Source organism: Scheffersomyces xylosifermentans (assembly GCF_036884685.1).
Source record: "Scheffersomyces xylosifermentans strain CBS 12540 chromosome Unknown RJT20scaffold_6, whole genome shotgun sequence".
NCBI classification, from domain to species: Eukaryota; Fungi; Ascomycota; class Pichiomycetes; order Serinales; family Debaryomycetaceae; genus Scheffersomyces; species Scheffersomyces xylosifermentans.
In genome coordinates, this window is record NW_027042944.1 from 966,888 (window position 1) to 985,646 (window position 18,759).

An 18,759-nucleotide genomic window follows, 5' to 3' on the forward strand; every position below is an offset into this window, starting at 1 on the left:
TGATCTCTTCTTTATTGTCATATACCTACAGATTTCACTTCAACCAGCAAGTGAAATATCACAAATAATTTCATTCTATATAATCTACTTAGCCGCCTCTATAAGCAAGAAAGAACACATTTCATGCAAAAGCCATATGCCCTTAGGAAGCGATCTTATCACAATTAATTATTAACCAAAATGAAATAAAACACTAAAATTATTCATACCGAAGCCGTAAACTAACATTTTTTGGCTTGTATCCAATGACCGTATGCTTGAAATAAAACTATCTCTATATTTTGCCTGTACCATTAATTTTTGAACTCAGTTCCTCGTCTTCTTGAATTTCTTGTTGTTGGCCACGCTGGTGTTGCAAAAGACCTACTGTAATAGAATTCGATCTGTAATAATTAGGTCTATTCGACGTCTGCTTTTCAAGGGTAGCTCTACTAATCAGCTCCTTGTCGTTGTCCAAGTGGATAGCGTTTGGGAAGGGAGAGTAAACAGGATCTTTTTTGTAATGGTTGTTGAACTGGTTGTTAAAAATATTCTCTCTCAACCCACTCTTACGTATGGGTTGCGTACTTCCTGGTATAGCGGCAGATACAGCACCTACCGCGGCCTTAGGAGCCAACGGAGACGGTACCCGTACCTGGCTTCTATCAATATTTGCCATTATTCTTCTTCCGGTTGAATCGCCCGAGGTAGCAGCGGTTGAGTGAGTATTGATTCCAATGCTTGAATCAGCACTAAAGAGAGTTGAGTTGTCACCGTATTTACCCGGAGTCAAAGTTGTGCTTGATCCATTACTAGATGTCATAGACACGGAAGCATTCATAGCAGCCGCTGAATTAACTACAATATTATGGGAGGTGCCTACAGACTCACCCAATTTTGGAACGTTGGTCATGAGATCTTCTGGAAGATCCTCAAACTCAGGCATATTGCCATGAAAAATGACTGGCACGTCGTACATTGGTTGATTGCTGTTGTGAATTAAGCGTGGCAAGTTTGATTCATGGGATTTGGCTCGGTTGTTCAAAGTCAAATAATCAGGCCTTGAAGGAGGTGCAACTTTAGACGAAAAGGCTAGAGTTAAGTTACCTTCTTCATCACTATCATCTTCGTCCTCACTGGAAGAGCTTGCAGATGAGTATGAAGAATATGACGATGTGCTAGAATATTTAGAAAGTGGAACAACCGTCGGTGCTATACCCTCATGGTCATTGTTACCATTTGCACCACGCTTAAAAGACCCAGGTGCAAACACAACAGTAGAACCCTTTGATTCCGCCTTTCCACTTTTAGACATCAGATTGCTCAAGTCAAATACTTTGAACTTTTCATTGATATTTCTTGTCATATCTTCATCATTACGACATTCTCCAAGAAGGTTTGAGTCTGAGTGGAAGGACTCTTCAATGCCGAGATGATTGAGGTGATTGTTCTTGTTGTTAGTGTACTCTTGGTACTTGAGAGTCAAATATTCATCATTAATACTGTCCAAGGATGCAAAACTGGCGCTCAAAGGAAGTGACATGACCGATGAAGGCCTTCTGTCATTATCTATGCTGATAGGTCCAACTTTGAGCTGGTTACCAGAGCGTTTGTGTTGATGATGAGGATAATTACCCGAAATGTTGGTGGTTGGAGCAGCTGGAACTGGAATTGGAGCTGCAATATTTTGTGGGGCATGATGGTGATGCCCGTTAACTCCTTTGTTGTAATTGACCGAAAGCAAATTAGTCTCTTCGGAGTGAGAACTGACAGAATTTTTTGCTGTACTTGGTTGTGAAGGTTTGCTTGAAAAGAGACTTGAATTACGTCTTCTTTTGTCATCCTGTTCTTGAATACCCTTAAATGTATCGACAACGGATTGATTCTTTAGGTAGAGATCTCCACCTACGTTACGCTTGGTTTCAATTTGAGGTGCTTCTACAACTCCAACTGAGCCACGACGACTCGAAGAATTGGAATGACTATCAATCATATCATGGAGGAAACTGCGGCCCTCTCTAATGCCAGCAATAGAGTATGAAGAGCGAGCAGTCTGAATATGCGGTAACAGTTGTTGTTGATGCTGCAGCACACTTGGAGGAGCAGCAAGTTGTTGAGAGAGATGAGACGGAATATGTGGCGCTGAGTTAAGATGATCATTTTGGTTGCCATGACCATTTATCCCTCTAGATAGCAGTGTTGTTGGCGTGGAAACAGGGGGAGTAAACACTTGAAATGACTCCGAAAGAATCATAGAATGACTATTTTGTGCACTACTTGCTAATCTGGCAGACGAGTTTTGGTTGGAGTTACTGCTAGATGAGTCTTCACTTGAGGTGCTTCGAGAATGTTCTAACTGTAAGGCGGCAAACTTGTTTCGTATATCGAAATCCTTCATTCCTCCTGCCTTAATTGCTTTGACAAGACTTTTCTTGATTCTATTTCCCACACCAACAATTGCATTATCTATCTCATCCTTCAGAACGACTTCGTAATCATCTAGATCGAAGTTCAAGGGTACTCTCTCATTAGGTTTATTCAAATGCAACAATTCATCTAAGGCTTCAAAATCGTTCTCTAAGTCCATTAGAGTGAATGGGTGCGTTTTGATATCATTAATTTCTATTCTTGTAGCACTCTTTTTGTCCAAGAGCTTTGTAAGGAGATCTTTAGCAAGATCAAACTCCTGCTCAGTGACCGCCGAAGGCGAATTAAAGGCCTCCTTGTGAGGAGGAAACTCAAGTTCTTTGGAAACAATCACTTGAAACAACTCGAACTCAGAATCAGCGTTGAAAGGAACTTTACCGAAAAGGAGACAATAGAGTGTTACTCCTAGAGCCCAGATATCAATTTTGTAGTCAATTTTGGGAATAATCTTTGTGAGCTTCAATTGTTCATTCTTTAGAATTTCTAAAGATGAAGCCGAGTTTCTCTTCGATGATAATGTCAGAGTTGTAGTAGAGCTAGTGAAATTAGTTTGGCAAAGTTCAGGTGCAAAGAAGGCAGGAGTTCCAGCAGTCTTCGCAAGCTCAAGTTCGTTTACCAACAAACCTTCGTCGTTCTCATTAAGTGAAGAGGCAAAGGAAACACCAAAGTCACTGATTTTCACAATGTTATCGGAACTGAGAAGTAAATTAGCTGGTTTAATATCTCTGTGGACAATTCCATGCATGTGCAAATACTCGAGGCCAAGTAGAACATCTCTGAATATCTTTCGTGACTGTTTGAAAGTTAAATTTGGAGAATACACGTCAGAGAGTAGATTTTCTTCTTCTTGGTGCGGGTTCTTGTAGTAATGTGCACTGAGCGGATAGTTACCACAGCACGGTATTTCATCACTGTTGACCAGGTCGTTTTTGCCTTCCCCCTGATTAGATGTGGGGGAAGGAATCTCCTCAGTAGGGAGTCTCTTCCATTTGATTTCTCCTTTCTCTAGATACTCAAGCACTAAGTAGATTTTGTAAGAGTTCAAATCATCTAAGACTTCCTTAAGCTTAACAATGTACTTATGATCACATTTTTTCATAATGGCTATTTCCCTCTTAATCTTTAACTCATAGTCATTAAGAATTGCGTTTGGTTTAGAAGACAGCCTTCTCATCATTCTGAGCGAGGATTTATCTTTCCTTGATTTTCTGTTGACAATCTTAATGGCTACAAGCTCATCATGGATTAAGTCTCTAGCAAGTTTCACCTTTCCATGTTCTCCTCGGCCAATCTCACGTAAAATTTCGTATGTGTTTAGAACCTTTCTTCTACTTATGGGGTCGTATTCAAGGAAGACTCTATTAGTCTCCTTAACCGGAGATGCAGTCGATGCTTTTGATGGCGATTGAGGGAAACGGTAGTGGCTTAAAGTGAGATTGGAATCTTCTCCATTCAGCACTGATGGAGTGTTGCTATGTGAAGTTTTGTAAATTGGACTTTCTGATGTGTAATTCGTGCTGTAGTTGCTATTTGAAGACTTGAACAAAGGAGACTCTTCTAAGGGGTCCTTAGCGGAAGTTACGGAGTTTTCACGGGAACGAGAAAGTGTTCTATGAAAAAACCCAGAAACCTTTCCTAATAAGTTATGTCTCAAGTCTGTGGAGTCCTCTTTGCGTGGAATTTCGGGTGAGGACTCTTCATTACTACTGAGTAATCCCAGTACACTCGAGAGATCGGTCGATATCGAGGGAGTAAGGGGATCATTGGAAGAGACGCGAGTAGTCGCGTTGGATGGTTTCGTTGATGTCGATAAGGTCGACGAAGGATCAGTATCCGGACAGCGAGTCATTATATATGAGGTTTCAATGCTTTCAACGACGAGTCGTTCTGAAAGTTATATTTAGATGAATATAGGAAAATTCCGTTGAGGGATCAAATTGTGAATTCTACGATTATCGTATGTCCTTCTAGATCAAACCCGTAGAATTGGATCCCAGCTTTTTATATATCGTTGCGAGGATGTTCGAGTACAGTAAGTAAGGTGTTGATTTCGGCAATAAAAGCGTATTTTGTGATAACACTGCTTGGTATGACACAATTTACAACCAAACTAATTGAAGGGCAAATCAACAATAGTCAGTACAATGGAGGATTCGACACCTGCTTGTAGCGATGTTTTCCTACGGAATGGACTCTTATCTGGTGGACTTTCGCGGCTATACGCCTAAATGAATGTGTGATGCCGGTTGCTGTGGTGGTTGACTGCTTCCAGAATCACAGTAGTGCATTGATAAGGACTCTTGCGGTGTGAGTTCAATGGGAACTATGGGCGGCAAACAGTCGGGAGTGCGACGATGGAAGCGGGACTTGGTGGGGAGGAAGACCGGCGGTACTGGTTGTGGGATGTAGTGTCGTGAATGTAGCGAGTTTACAGCGGCGATGGAGGTTGCTGTCTGTGTAGTGTGGTTGTAAGTCCCAATTCATCTATTCAATGAATGATGATAGCGGGAAACAAATGGCGGCACGGGTGTTTTTCTGACAGTGAGAGAGAAAAAATTTTAAGGGTCATGTGACTCTAGTGTGTAGGAGGCGTTAGCAGAGTGGGTGGTGGTGTGGTAGCAGTGGGAGGATAGTGGGAGCTTTTTTTTGGGTGATTAATGGTTAAGATAAAGTTGAGGATTAGAATGTTGGTTATAGGTGATTTCTTGTAGGAACCACAGGAAAATGGGTTATTGGGTAAAGTTGTAGATAGGGATGATCGATAGAGGAAGTAACAGATATCTATGGATTAGAAATGGAGAAGGAATTAAATAGAATGAGAAATAGTATTAGAAGAAAAGAAAAACAAGAAGTAGAAGAAGTAGAAGAAAAAATGTAGTAGATATATATTTTTATTGTGTGAGAGAAAGAATATTACTGGAAGATTCTTTGGATTATATTTTGCTGCATCCACCAGGCCAAGTGATCTCGGGTAGGACATTGGTCCGGTGGCTATAAAAAGGGTTTTGGCTATTTAATATTAGTTACCTATGGTTGCTCTACCTACACGACAGAGCCAAAAGACGGGTTGTTACTGTGAAATAATGTGGGGGACAGGTTCCTCGCTACCATTGCGTCTCGGGGTACTCCGTCCGCTTTGGGACAACAAGAATAGGGTTAATTAATATTGATGGGGGATAATTAAACTGGATCACCATGGTGGATAATAATTCAGAATAATAATGTGGGGATAACTTCGGTAGACAGGGAATAGGTTTATGGTAGAGAGATATACACATTATAGAGGAAAGAACACGTAGTTCTTAGACTTAGTGTAAACTGAGAGTGAGTTACGATGATGGTTTGTTCCACTCAACGAATATGAAGTGACCTGCTGGCTCAGTAAAGGTTTATTATCTTTGTAGGATTAAAATCCATGTAATAATAACGTAAAGATTATATTATGACGTATGCCTAGAGGGACTGGGAATGGTACGAATCGCCACATTATTCGCCGTCGACTGTCAATTGTGTTCCCATGAATTTGCTATTTTCAATTCTCTAGCCACTTTTGTTGGGTTCCTTCTTAGAAGGCGCATTCCTTCCACTTTTTTGGTCGACATTGTCACCAACTCTCTATTGTCCCGTATACCATTGATCTCGGTCGTATAGTGGCTAGTATCCTACGGCTCGTTGTAACCAGGCATTTAATTCGCTCCTCTGAACTCAACTTTGATAAAGTTCACAACCAGATCATATTGTGATTCAGGCTATTGTTTGCGGCCCATTGTCATGTTGCTATTGGTGTGTGTTTGCCATTGGTAAGATCCACACCATTGTTTAGCTCTAAGATGTAGGATTGCGCTTGCTCTTACCTAGGCTAACACCTATAAGGTGGGGAGGAGTATGGGGAATCAGGTGATTCAAGGTGAACAGCCTCTGTCTCTACGGAATTTTCCTTCCTGTTCTATGTAAATGGTGCTAGAATAGGAGTGCAAACTGTGTAGTGTAATGGTACGATCAGAGATCAAATCAGGGGTCAATTTGGATACCAATTGGCTAACAAAAAAAATGCAAATAGGTGGGCTAAATGTTGAGATATAGTCCCAAAGGCAAATCCGAAGGCCGTTGATAACTCTGCCTTGCCTGATATGGGGATTGTTTTGCCTTCGAACTCTATTAAACGAACCATAATATAAAGTATCTATTACACAAGGAGAGGCTACAGTAACTCGTTTTCTACTTCTACCAGCACTCGCCACCAGCCTGCGAGAATAGTAAACACCCCTTCAAATAATAGATAATGTTACCCATCCCTAGAAGATACTTCCGCCTTATCCGCTTCACATCACTACTAACAACACCCATTTTGCAGCCTGCCGCCTTCCAACTGAATGGTACAGCAGCACTCCCAAAAGAGCATTGGTAACAACACAATTTAATACTGCGTCATGGGTCCCAATTATACTTCCCGATTGGGATTGAACTATCAAAATGCTCCATTTCTGAATCCAAATTAGTTATACCATAAAGTTGATTAGTACCGTTAAGGATTTGAAGGAAGTGAAGATAATGCTGGGTAATGTATAAGGTTTTTGATAGAATTTCTGCAGGCGATAATGACCTAGCCACAATAAAATTTGTGGGTAAGCTTCCCGACCATATTTGGGGTTCTAATACTGTAGCTCTTGGTGTAGAATGGGACAGACCAGACAGAGGTAAAAACAACGGTGAGATAGAGGGGATTTCTTACTTCAAAACAGATGTGGAGAACGCCGGATCGTTCTTAAAAGCATCGAATAAAAAAATAGAAAAGAATCGCTTCTCCTTCGTGGAACAGGTTCTTCAACAGTATTCGGTTAGCTCATACTCGGAACAGAACATTCACTTTGGATCGAAAGTTGTACAGGAGCTTGGGTTGGACAAATTGACCAAGATCCAGGCAAATTTTGCCAATTTAACCTCAGTTACACTAGATCATCAACTAATTGATAGGTCGGGAGAAGATTTGGAAAACTTCAGCCAAGTCCTTGGCAGTCTAAGTAATTTAAAGAGATTGGATTTGGGCTACAACTTAGTCAATGACTTGAATATAATATGGGAGATAATAGATGCGTTACCACAATTGGAGTGGCTTATACTTAATGGGAACCGGTTTTTTGAATTGAGCAGCTCTGATAGTATCGTTTCACATAATCTCCAGAAATTGGAGTTATCATCTACTAATATTAGCATTGAACAAGTTCGACAGAAGATATTACCTAAATTTCCCCATTTGAAAGAGCTATATCTCGCTGGAAATAGCTATAAAGATAGTGATATCATCAACTTGGACCTTAGAGGAACAAATATTGAGCTCATAGATTTATCTTTGAATGAATTGACGGTAGTTCCCATCAAGATTGTCTCCGCCAAATCCATTAATTTGAATGAAAACCATATTTCAGCCATCCCTCCAGAATGCAATTTAGAGAATGTGAACGTATTGGACTTGCGTAGAAATAGCATAGACGAATGGAGCTTCATTGACCAGCTTTATTTACTAGCTCCCAATCTCTTGGAATTAAGGATAAACCGAAATCCAGTACTTGATACCTTATCTATTGAAGAAATGACCGTCCAAATAATAGCTCGGTTCGAATGTGAAGATCACAGACGTAACCCAACTAAGTTGTTCAAGTTGAATGGCAGTCCATTGAATGATGATGAAATTACAAACGCAGAACTATACTTTATTTCAAAAGTAAGACAAAAAGAGATTATCTTCAAGAATGAAAAGAGATGGAAAAAGCTTCTTTCGAAGCACAACATACCTGACACCTTTATTGATACTAATATAATAGATACACATTGGCTTGCTGGGGGTAAGAGAATTTGCCTTTCTCTTCACTTCGCTGAGGACAACAGAGTATCCCGTTGCTTCCTTAGAACATATTCAGTTTTACGATTAAAGGGAATTGTATCTAGATTTTTGGGTGACGTATCTATATTGAGGTTGAATCTCTATTTTTATGTCAATGAGTTTGATGAAGATTCAAACACAAAAGTTAAACAAAACATAGACGATGATCTGTCTATTCTTGACAACTTTGGCTTCCAGCAAAATCAAACCATTTATGTTTCTATAGAATAAATTAATACATCATCTGTGAGTTAATACAGTATCCTTGATGGGAACGGTCAATGAATGTTACTGTCACATAGTTGAATTCCGAATCGCAAATAGAATCAGCTCTACAATACTAAGGTATTCTTCTTTCTCTAATTAAATGCTTTATATATTTGCTTCGACTCTCGAGTCCTAATGTACAGCTATTCTACTCTTTAAGATTCCATAACCCATCTCCCAAGTAATGCAACACCTCAATACCAATACCCTTGTTTACAGACTTGATTTCGTCGGTACTCATTACCAATTTTCCGACAGCCAAGGCGTTTTCCTTTCCTTCGGCATAGATACTGACGATAGACTCGTTTTCAATGTTTTCTTCTGGTAACTTGGCTCCAGCACTGGTCAACCCCGGACACATGATATTAGCACCTGAAAGCACAAACTTAATGGCACCTCTGTCGACTTGCACACGAGGAAAGCATTGAGGATACTTGTGGACAATCTTAAGAGCCGGTATCAAGTCGTCGAAGTGCTGGAACAACACAATCTCGTTTTCCACAGAGTATAACTGGATCTTGTCTTCACACTTGATGAGAATTGCTTGCGACTTCTTTGGAATAATACTGTCGATGGCAGGCTCCAAAGCCTCGAATTGGCCCACGAATTTGGACTTCAATCCTCTTTGTGCCGACGATTTGATATTGGAACGTGAATGGACGTCGTCCTTGGTGAATTTCTTGAACATTACTACTGTTTATCTATACTTGCTTAGCTATATCACTAGAGAAGCACTTTCATTTAATGGGCTCTGAAATTTTTTTGAGTGCAAGACTTTTCAAATTTTCCACTCACCAAATGCGATTATGATGAAGGCGGGTATGACGTAAAGTTGGTACAATAAGAGTAGAAGTGAGAGGTCAGAGTAGATTGAGATGTTTTATTTCGTGTTGGGTGGTTATAGTGGAGTTACAGAAGTGATACTTTTAGTTTTTAATGGGGGTTTGAATGTCAAGATTTATAATTACAATGCCACCATCCAGCATTTTGGCCTTGGTGTAATCGCACTCAAAGGAAATCTTCATGGCAAAAGCCAATCTCTATGGCCCCTTACACACTAGTCAAGCACAAGTGAATGACGACTATTGGAAATAGTCAAGAATGTATCCAGCTCAATATCCAACCATGGAAGAATCAGACAGAGCGAGGCACGAGGCGTACAAAATTTATACATAGATGAAAAAACGTACACGGAAACTGGCACCAGCAATCGGGTCCATCGAACGGGTCTCTTTTTCAATACCAATGAGCTCTACCACGAAGTCGTTCTTTTCACTGAAAAATTGATAAAGAAAGAGGTTCAATGAACACAATACGCTAAAATAAGTCGCCAATTTTCGTGTCAAACACCAATTAGATGTGATTGCAGCCTTCAAAGAAGTGCTACCAACATTCAGACTTAAGAAGTTCAACAACAACCAGATTTTTGGCTGAGTTCAAGTTGGGTTGTCCAAAAATTCCCTTGAGACTCGTAGCACAAGGCTAGAACCCCAAGGAGCTGTCAGGTTATAGTTTTCAACCAGCAAAAACATGATCTCGGACGAATCCTCACTGATACACGTAATGCCCCTGCATAAAGATGGAGAACAAGAAGAACACAAGAAAATGATTATTCATTTTCAAGGCCATTCTCGTTCCTTATATAGAAAAGAGCTGAGAGCAGAAAAATTGAGAACATCACCAAAACAGTGTCCGGGTAATACTGAGAATACATTTGGGTTATTAGTTCGGGAGAGCTACCATATGACAATTGACTGCGAAAAGATTAGAAAAAAGGAAGTGCTGCTTTTTGATACTTTTAGGGCACGTAATGATCATATAGATCTCTCTACTGCTCATATAGAGAGATGTTAAAGCAGATATTGAATAATATAAATCACTTTTAAACAAGGTATAAAGCAAGGTAATTTCTTTTTAATCTATTTGAATAGAATAAAAAGTTTAGAAATGGACAATGACAAGTGCTATTGTAATAATCGACGTCCTACTTTGTGTGGATGTAATAGAATGAAATCCTCTATTTGAATTGTCTGTGCTACTCTCTCTAATTTGTTAGTTCACCACCACTACTTGCATCTAACACTATTGGTAGTTTATTCATTAAATGTCGTATAATTATATACAAAGTGAGAAGTCTTCACTCATCTGCGACTATGAAAGATGAGCTTATGTAGTCTTCGAGCAATCTATCGTCTTCTTTGACTGCCAGCTGTATGTTCTTAGAAGGTTGGATGTAAGATGCGCCCTCCAAAGGCTTCTTTGAAATCAAAAGTAAACTCTGAATCCGCTTGCTGTGGCAAATTTTTCCACAAAAAGCCAAGCAATTTGCATCCAGTTCAGTATGGATACCAATAAATGGGTCATAGAAGTTCTTCCGTTCAGCGGGATCAATGGTTGTAAAATAGGAAGTATAAAGCTCCATGAGTTCAACGTCATTTAATAAACCGTCATTATTCTCAAAAGTATTCTGGTATATCACGTCTTCGACCCTTCCTCTTCCTTTAACTTCGGAATCAAGAAAACTCCTTTGTTCAGTGAATGACTCGATTTGCTCTCCTGAAATCATTGCCAATTCGTCGTCCAAGCCGTCATCAAAGAAGTCATTATCTTCTGCTTCAATGCTGTGAGAATTCTGTGGTGTGACGTCTGTGGCAGCAGAATCAGTACTTGGCTGTCGTCCAAGGTCACCAACAGAGTTGTTCCTAGTAAGAGAAATATCATAATTGGGTAATATCAAGTCGACTTCATCTATTATGGTAACATCTTGTGGTGAGTGAACGATCTTTTTGCTTTGGCGCTTTAACTGGTCTATAATGCTATTACCACGAGGAGGTTTCTTTACACCAAGGCTTCTCTTTTTAGTGGGCTTGATTATATCAAATGTGTCGTACACGGTTGGCACAGTCTCATGAGTTCTTTTCTTCGAAGGGATTGGTGAATTATTTGGTGGAGTTAAAAGATCACTGCGCCTTTGTGCTGGAGGAGGAGGAGCAGGTGGTTGTTGCGGTGGAGCCTCTACACCAGAGTTCGCATCTTGCGAAATCAATGGAGCTGGACTCCTCCTATCATTTTCAGAACTGTTGTCTTCGATTAATCGTGTCTTTTTTGGAATGATTGAGGAAGGAGAGGTGTTGTTCTTCACAGACTTTATCGTAGTACTGAGCGGTATTTCATCATTCATTTCTTCATCCTCGCTTGCTGAGTCCACCAATTTGTCTAAAAAATCTTTTTGATGGTTCTCTTCCGCTAGCGTCTTATCTGATCCTACCCTCCTTAACATGCTCGTGACACTCCTGAAACCAGTTTCAACATCGTCAGGCATAAAAAATCTCTTCTCGTGTTTCCCTTTCTCTTTGGATCTTGCGGCTTTCTTTTTGCTCTTCTTTCCTCCAACCATATAGTTTGTTGCTATTCTGATGATATCATCTTCATCTTCAACTGCTTCAATTTCAAGGTTTTCTTCTGGGATTTCAATAAATTTCTCCTCGACGACAGGCTCGAACTCTTTTGGAACTATCCTATTTTGTGGGTGTAACTCGACGAATTCTCCTCTCATTATATGCTGCTGGATATATTCATACCCATTCATGGCTTTATCGAATTTTGATTCCTCATTGCTTGAGAATAGAAGTACAACTTTACCGTCACGCTTACGTCCTGTTCTACCCATACGTTGAATGTTCTTGATTGGAGAACTGGTAGAGTCATAACATATAATAAGGTCGACCTCTCCAATGTCCAACCCTTCTTCTCCGATGGAGGTAGCAACAAGAATGTTGAATTCCCCTTGTTTAAACTTTTTAATTATTTCTTTCTGTAATTTTTGGTTCATACCATTAATCTGTGCATCCTCCGAACTTGATCTTGTCGAGGGACGAGAGTCTTTTTCGGCCTTTTTCTTTCCACCTTTCTTGGCCGTTCCTTTCATCTGATACGCTGTATCGTCAAACTTGTCCTTCTCCTTGGATTGTCCTATAAAAATGTGTGGTTTCAATTTCTGTCCAACACTCTCAATGGATTGTACGATCTCAAGAGCTGAGTCTCTAAATTCTGTGAAAATGATGACTTTCGAATCTGATGCATTATTTATAGTGAAGAACTCATCTAGTTCTTCCATGAGGGCCTCTATCTTGGGATGACTAAATACTTTGGGATTACTTAGAATCTTCTTTGACTTCTCGAGCAACTCCTTTATTGGCTCACTGAAGTAGAAATCAGCATTAAGTTTATTAGTGGACTTCTTCTTATTCCATTTGGTAGTGAACTCTAAGTGCTTCTCGCTAAAGTAGCTGAAGAAAGACCTAATGCCATATATATTAAGTCTTCTAAAGCATTGGCCCACTACCCCCAATAGCTGTAAAATGAAGAAATTGGCCCATTTCAAGCCCTCTGGTATGGTTGGGTTTGTAACAATCTTTCTGGAGGCTTCCATGCATTGAAAGAAGTTAATCCTATGTGGCTCTGTCATTTCATATATGTTTCTCTCGTTGGCAACTTTCAATACTGGGGCTATAGCCGTGCAGAGTAGGTCAATGCATTCTTTTATATCGTCTGATTGAAATATGGTTCTTCTCTGAACTCTCTTCCTCTTCATGTACTTTATTATGTCTATGCTTTGTTCTGTTCGAACTTCTACCTTCGAAATATGCAAATTGTTGATGATCTCCTGGACACCATCTACGTCAGAAGCAGGTGTAGCAGTCAAAGCCAAGGTTCTGTATGAATTATTAAACCTGTCCAAGAACTTCACTATGTTATTATAGGCATAGTTTCCCTTAGCTCTATGCGCTTCATCGATAACGAGAAGAACAATTGATTTGGGGTCAACAAGTCCTGATGCCAAGTCATTTTCTACCACTTGAGGAGTTGTGAAGAATACCTGCTTCTCATTCCAGATTTCACCTCTGTTTTTACGCGTCTTGTCAAGAAGAATGGCGACCTTCGAGCTCGGAATACCAGTAATTGAACAACAAGCTTTGATTTGTTGTGCAACCAAAGGCTTCGTTGGAGCTACGAAAATGAGTTTTGAGTCTGGAAACCACCTCAAGAAGTTCAACATGACAGTAGAAGCTATGAATGTCTTTCCTAGACCAGTAGGAAGTGCTACTAGCAAGTTGTCGTAGAACGCTCTTCGCACAATGTTATACTGATAATCTCGAATCTCGAAATTGGTCGGATAGATGTACTTCTGAAGGCTATTGTAGTCTACATTATGATGGGTCTGTTTGTTATGCCGCAGCGCCTCCGGGATTACCTCAAAAAGCTGCCTATTTGGTATAACCAGCGTTTGAACCTGAAAAATCAGGTTCTTTCCCTGACCATTTCCACCTCCAGGGTCACGATCAGGTCCCGTTGGAAGCAATTCTGCCCTTAGCAACTCATCGAATTCCTCATCATCGTCATCAAAAAAAGGGGAGTCCTCGCCGTCATCGGTTTCTGGCATTCTGGACCCTAACTTACCTGAATTATACCACTCACAATGACTGACCACTTCTTATCTTAAGATTATAGTGAAAAGTCATATTAGCAGAACGCAATTCTACAAGCGCGCGTCTTAAGAAAAATAAATATTGACAGATTTTTCGAATAGTTAATTATGAAAAGATGGTGTTTGGATTGATAGAGAACAGTTGAGAAGAGATAGCAGTTTGTGGACACTTAGTGGGTAATTTGTGTTGTTGAGTTATATAGTATAAGATATAGTATAAGATATAGTATAAGATATAGTTATATAGTTATATAGATATAGTTATATAGTTATATAGTTGTAAGTTTGTGATTTTTTTTGAATTGTATAGTTGTATAGTTGTATAGTTATAGATTGTATTGAGTTGGTAATAGTCGTATAATTCTATATAGAAGTACAGCCATTAGAAATGTCCAACAAAACACAAGAAAGTGATCCATTTAAGGTACTTTTCCAATCATTGGAGAGATTACAAGAGCCCTTGGACCAGCTCTTGAAGAATCACGACGAGTTCCTTATTCAGAATCTAACGGTGATGAATAACCTATCAACGATGCTGAATTTTAGAGAAGACATCGAGGCGGGGTTGGAGATCGAGCATCAGCAGTCCAAGACGGCGACCGAGAGCTCTGAACAATGATATTGAAACGAAGGGCAGAGGCAAGAACTGAATTCCAGAGTTCACTAGCTTCGTTATAGATCCACTGCTGTATCTTGTTCCGAAACTTACTTAGAGTATCACAATGAACCGATATTTGACGAACGAAAGTGACAAGATCTCAATGCCAGAGTTTACTAACGCATTACCCAAGTCGACAGAAAAGGCTCATAGCCTTTCGGCTGGAACTTAGCAGTATGACATTACGGAGTACCACCAGATGCATAAAGAGGCAGTATCTCCGCGTCTGTGGTCATCACCCTTCAAAAAGACCAAATAATACAACGAACCGGCGTTAGAAAGACTTCCGAGTGCTTAATGTCTTGGTTATGAAGTAGTGTACCCCAAAGCCTATCATGGTAATAATTGGTATACTCCTCAATGAATACAACGGAGCTGGTTGATCGTTGACTATTAGTAACAATCGGATATTATCCGAAAGAGGCAAATCCCCGAACTTATACCGTCAATATTCCGCTTTTGACTGCCGGACTTTATCCAATATTGGCTATTCTCCCCAATTGGCATCTCCTGCTCCGAAGTGGATATTAACCCCATTGGGACCTAGAGCCATGTATAGAACCAATGATTTGCAACTATTTCCGTTGTCTAGCATTCCTTATGGTCGTCATATATGAAAAGATGAAATAGTATAAAAGAATGTACTTTGCTCGCTGAATTGAAGTGGAAAGATATTTGAAAGATATCATTCAAGAGAATAAAATTTCATTGAACAAACGAAAACCCACTACAAACGAAACATGTCTTCTAACAAAGTCTTATTAATTGGTGCTACTGGCTTCATTGGTCGCCAGGCTGCTTTGCGCTTTCGCCGTAACAACTATACGGTATACGGTCTTGCAAGATCAGATGAAAAAGCTGTTACTTTACTCAAGGAAGAGTTGATTCCAATTGCCTCCAACACTGGAAGCACCGAATATCTTGATCAAATGGTTGAACTTGGAATTCATACTGTCATTGATTTCTCCGGTACTCCAACAAGTACCCATTCGATTCTTGACAAATTAGAGGAAATTGTTACGGAAGAGAAACATGCCGTTAATTTTGTTTACATTAGTGGAATCTGGGTTCATGGAGACTCGCTTGATGCTGTTGATGAAACTGTTAAGCCGGTAGAAAGCAAGGTTGCCCAGCTAGTCAAGTATAGAGTGGGATTAGAGGAGAGGATCGTCGGCTTGAAGGATGTTATCCCAAGTATTATCATTAGACCTGGTATATTGTGTGGAACCAACTCGCCAATTTGGGGTGCCTTATTTGGCCAGATTTTGGCAGCTGTACTTCAAGGGGACACTTCAACTATTAGCCTTGCTCTCAAGGAGAATTTGACTAGTGGCTTGATCCACAATGAAGATGTGGCTGAAATTATCTTTCAAGCCGTTGAAAACTTTGATGTTGCAAGCTCCAAGGACAATAAGTTACCGATCTTTGATATTGTTGCTGACAACGTCTCCTTCCCTGAGCTCGTCAAGAAGGGTGCCAAATTGTTAGGTTTCAAAGGCGAAATCAGTTTAGAGGGAAAGCCCAGCTTTGAAGAGAATGCCTTTCTTAATGCATTCAATACATCTGTGGTTACGAACAGTAAGCATGCTACTGAAGTCTTCGGTTGGAAGCCAAAGATTCCAATTGTTGATAACTTTGAACTTTTGTTGAACACTTGGGCTGTTAATCAAAATCAGGACTATTACACTCGTTTCATCAAGAAGTAGGATCTTCTTCAAATCTTTCTTATTACATAGTGACTTTGTTGTTAGAATTCGTCAATAGATATACTTAAATTAAATATGAAGTAAATCGATGTTTAAATTACTAAATTTCATCCACCTCGTACATATGAATTCTTTCTATTTTAAAATGCTTGTATTGCTGTTGCTAGATATCTATGGTACACACTCATCATCGTATCAAACTCTCCATAAGCAGACTTCCTACTTAGAAAGACCGAAGTTGTCACCCAATAAGCCATCCAAGTCGAATTCCTTGGCCCATTGAGTTACAACGGTAGTCTGTTCGATCTTAGGAGGTTCCTTATCACCTCTTAATGAGCTCTTTGGAGCATCGATTGCAGCAATGTCGCTATCCACACCATCACTAGCGCTCTTGGAAGATTTTGGCAAAGTCCAGCCAATGATTCTTCCATCTCTCCAGTCATTGAGAACAGCCATACCAGCGGACTCTAAGTTAGGGACACCACCTTTTCCAAGTCTTCCTCTAACTCTGGCAACATGAATCAAGAACTGTTTGGTGAATTCGTTCAAATCTGAGGAAGGCAATGCAGGCATTTGATAGTATGCCTTCAAGCCATCGGCCATCTCTGAATTGTTTGAAAGCTTCTTGAGAAGCATTTGCACAGCTGGAATTGGGTCTATTATTTGTTTTGGTGGAAGGGCAGACAACAAGGCCAACTTGGCTTCTTGTTGGGTCTTACTCAATTTTTTAGAGCCAGTGACTTCGTCTGGGAACACTATACCAGGAGAATCCAAGATTTTCAATTTGTTATCGATCTTAACTGTTCTCATTGAGGTGGTTACACCGGCTTGGTTACCGACAGGACAAGCTTTGGAGTTGTTACCATGTCTATTGGTTAATGCATTGATAATTGAAGACTTACCGACGTTTGGATATCCGATAACACCGACTACGATAGATCTCTTAAGGTTAGACTTGGCTGCAAAACTCTTCAAGGCAAGCAATAATGAGTTGGCAGTCATAGATGCAGTGAGGTTCTTATTGAAAGAAGTGGAGTTGGTAGCACCAGGAGAAGCCTTGATTGGAACAGTTGGAAAAGATGACTTAAGGAAATCTAACCATTGGTTCAAAGCATCAGTTGGGATCAAATCAACCTTGTTTAACACTAAGATCAATCTCTTACCTGGGTTCAGCAAAACGGCTTGCTCAACCTTCTTGGATCTGGTGGCTTGAGGGTCTCTGGCGTCTAAGACGTATAACACGACATCTGCAGCATCTACAACCGTCTTGAAGATCTTGTCGTAAGCTCTTCTAGACTTGTCCAATTCGCTCTTTGAGTCATCTTCATCTTCTTCGACATCTATGTTGTACTCGACTTCTTCTTCATCATCATCAGAATCGTCCATTTCGTCATCGTCCTTTTCGCCAGCGTACAGCTTTGCTGCCTGCTGAGCGGATTCCAAAAGAGCGGCTAATCCACCTTCTTCTCCTTCGTCTTCGTTATCCAAATCCATGTCGTCATCGTAGGCTTCACCTCTAGCCAAAGCCTCGGCTTTCTCTTGCTCTCTCTGTGCCTTAAGGGCTTCTCTCTTTTCTCTGTCAACTCTTCTGTTTTCTTCCAATTCCGTAAGGATCTTGTCCTTATAAGGGAAACTGGACGGAATACCAGGATCCTTCTTGTTTCTAGACTTCCAGGTGACGTCCTTCTTCGAGGCTTTTCTGTTCTTTCTCTGTTGGGCAAGAGCCTTCTTCTTGATTCCTTCTCTCATACGAGTGGACACCCTCTTAGAGGTTGGCTTTTTGACTCTCATTTTCGACGTTGGCTACTTGTAAACGGATCCAGGAACACACCAGCACAATCAGATAGTCTACAAATTCAACTATACTCGTTAATAATGAGATATTTCACTATAAATCGACTATTGTACAAATTTGTAGGAACTGAAAAAAAAATTATGAGAAGAGCATTTGGAGCACCTGCATGTAGTCTGTGATGGGATGAGAGGCGCTACCATGTATTGTTGGTGGGAGAGTTTGTATGGATGGTGATAGTATTGGGTTGTAGAAGAGAAGTAATGTGTGTTATGGGGGGAATGTGAAGTAAGTGTGGGTAGTATAGAGAGGGATGTGGGAGGAGATATAAGAGTGGATGAGATGAAATTTCAACATTTATTGCAATATTTAATGTAAAAGAGATAGGAGGGAGTGTACTTCGTTTCCTTATTTGTTAACAGTGTACAAAAGACATGGAATAAGGATGAATTCGTATTGATAACCAGTAGTAGCTTTCAAAACGGAATAAAACCACAGTGAATAGAAGATTACATTTAGTTAAATACTTTACAGTGAGATCAATATTTTGTTAATGTGCTT

General features: G+C 40.1%; 6 protein-coding genes across 6 annotated transcripts; 2 read left to right on the top strand and 4 right to left on the bottom strand. All coding sequences in view use genetic code 12, as the record gives it.

Moving 5' to 3' along the window:
* Positions 1-224: 224 nt before the first annotated feature.
* Positions 225-4,487, bottom strand: RJT20DRAFT_54750 (serine/threonine protein kinase). The gene has a single exon (XM_064920621.1). It carries the CDS (start codon positions 4,253-4,255, stop codon positions 275-277), a length of 3,981 nt encoding a protein of 1,326 aa, XP_064773182.1. The 5' UTR covers positions 4,256-4,487; the 3' UTR covers positions 225-274.
* Positions 4,488-6,967: 2,480 nt separating this feature from the next.
* On the top strand, positions 6,968-8,518 carry RJT20DRAFT_98667 (uncharacterized protein; the record flags this gene model as incomplete). The annotated part of the gene is made up of 1 exon (XM_064921733.1): positions 6,968-8,518. One exon carries the CDS (start codon positions 6,968-6,970, stop codon positions 8,516-8,518), a length of 1,551 nt encoding a protein of 516 aa, XP_064773183.1.
* Positions 8,519-8,610: 92 nt separating this feature from the next.
* On the bottom strand, positions 8,611-9,663 carry RJT20DRAFT_54746 (translation machinery-associated protein 20). The gene has a single exon (XM_064920620.1). It carries the CDS (start codon positions 9,240-9,242, stop codon positions 8,703-8,705), a length of 540 nt encoding a protein of 179 aa, XP_064773184.1. The 5' UTR covers positions 9,243-9,663; the 3' UTR covers positions 8,611-8,702.
* Positions 9,664-10,636: 973 nt separating this feature from the next.
* MPH1 (3'-5' DNA helicase) lies at positions 10,637-13,997 on the bottom strand (the record flags this gene model as incomplete). The annotated part of the gene is made up of 2 exons (XM_064915919.1): positions 10,637-11,200; positions 11,243-13,997. The coding sequence occupies 2 exons, from the start codon at positions 13,995-13,997 to the stop codon at positions 10,692-10,694; spliced, it is 3,264 nt and encodes a 1,087-aa protein (XP_064773185.1). The 3' UTR covers positions 10,637-10,691.
* A 1,053-nt stretch (positions 13,998-15,050) lies between these two features.
* Positions 15,051-16,515, top strand: RJT20DRAFT_54766 (NAD-dependent epimerase/dehydratase family protein). Its single transcript, XM_064920623.1, has one exon. It carries the CDS (start codon positions 15,441-15,443, stop codon positions 16,404-16,406), a length of 966 nt encoding a protein of 321 aa, XP_064773186.1. The 5' UTR covers positions 15,051-15,440; the 3' UTR covers positions 16,407-16,515.
* Position 16,516: 1 nt separating this feature from the next.
* Positions 16,517-18,285, bottom strand: RJT20DRAFT_156467 (RNA-binding GTPase). The gene has a single exon (XM_064919131.1). The coding sequence runs from the start codon at positions 18,195-18,197 to the stop codon at positions 16,626-16,628; it is 1,572 nt and encodes a 523-aa protein (XP_064773187.1). The 5' UTR covers positions 18,198-18,285; the 3' UTR covers positions 16,517-16,625.
* Positions 18,286-18,759: the final 474 nt, after the last annotated feature.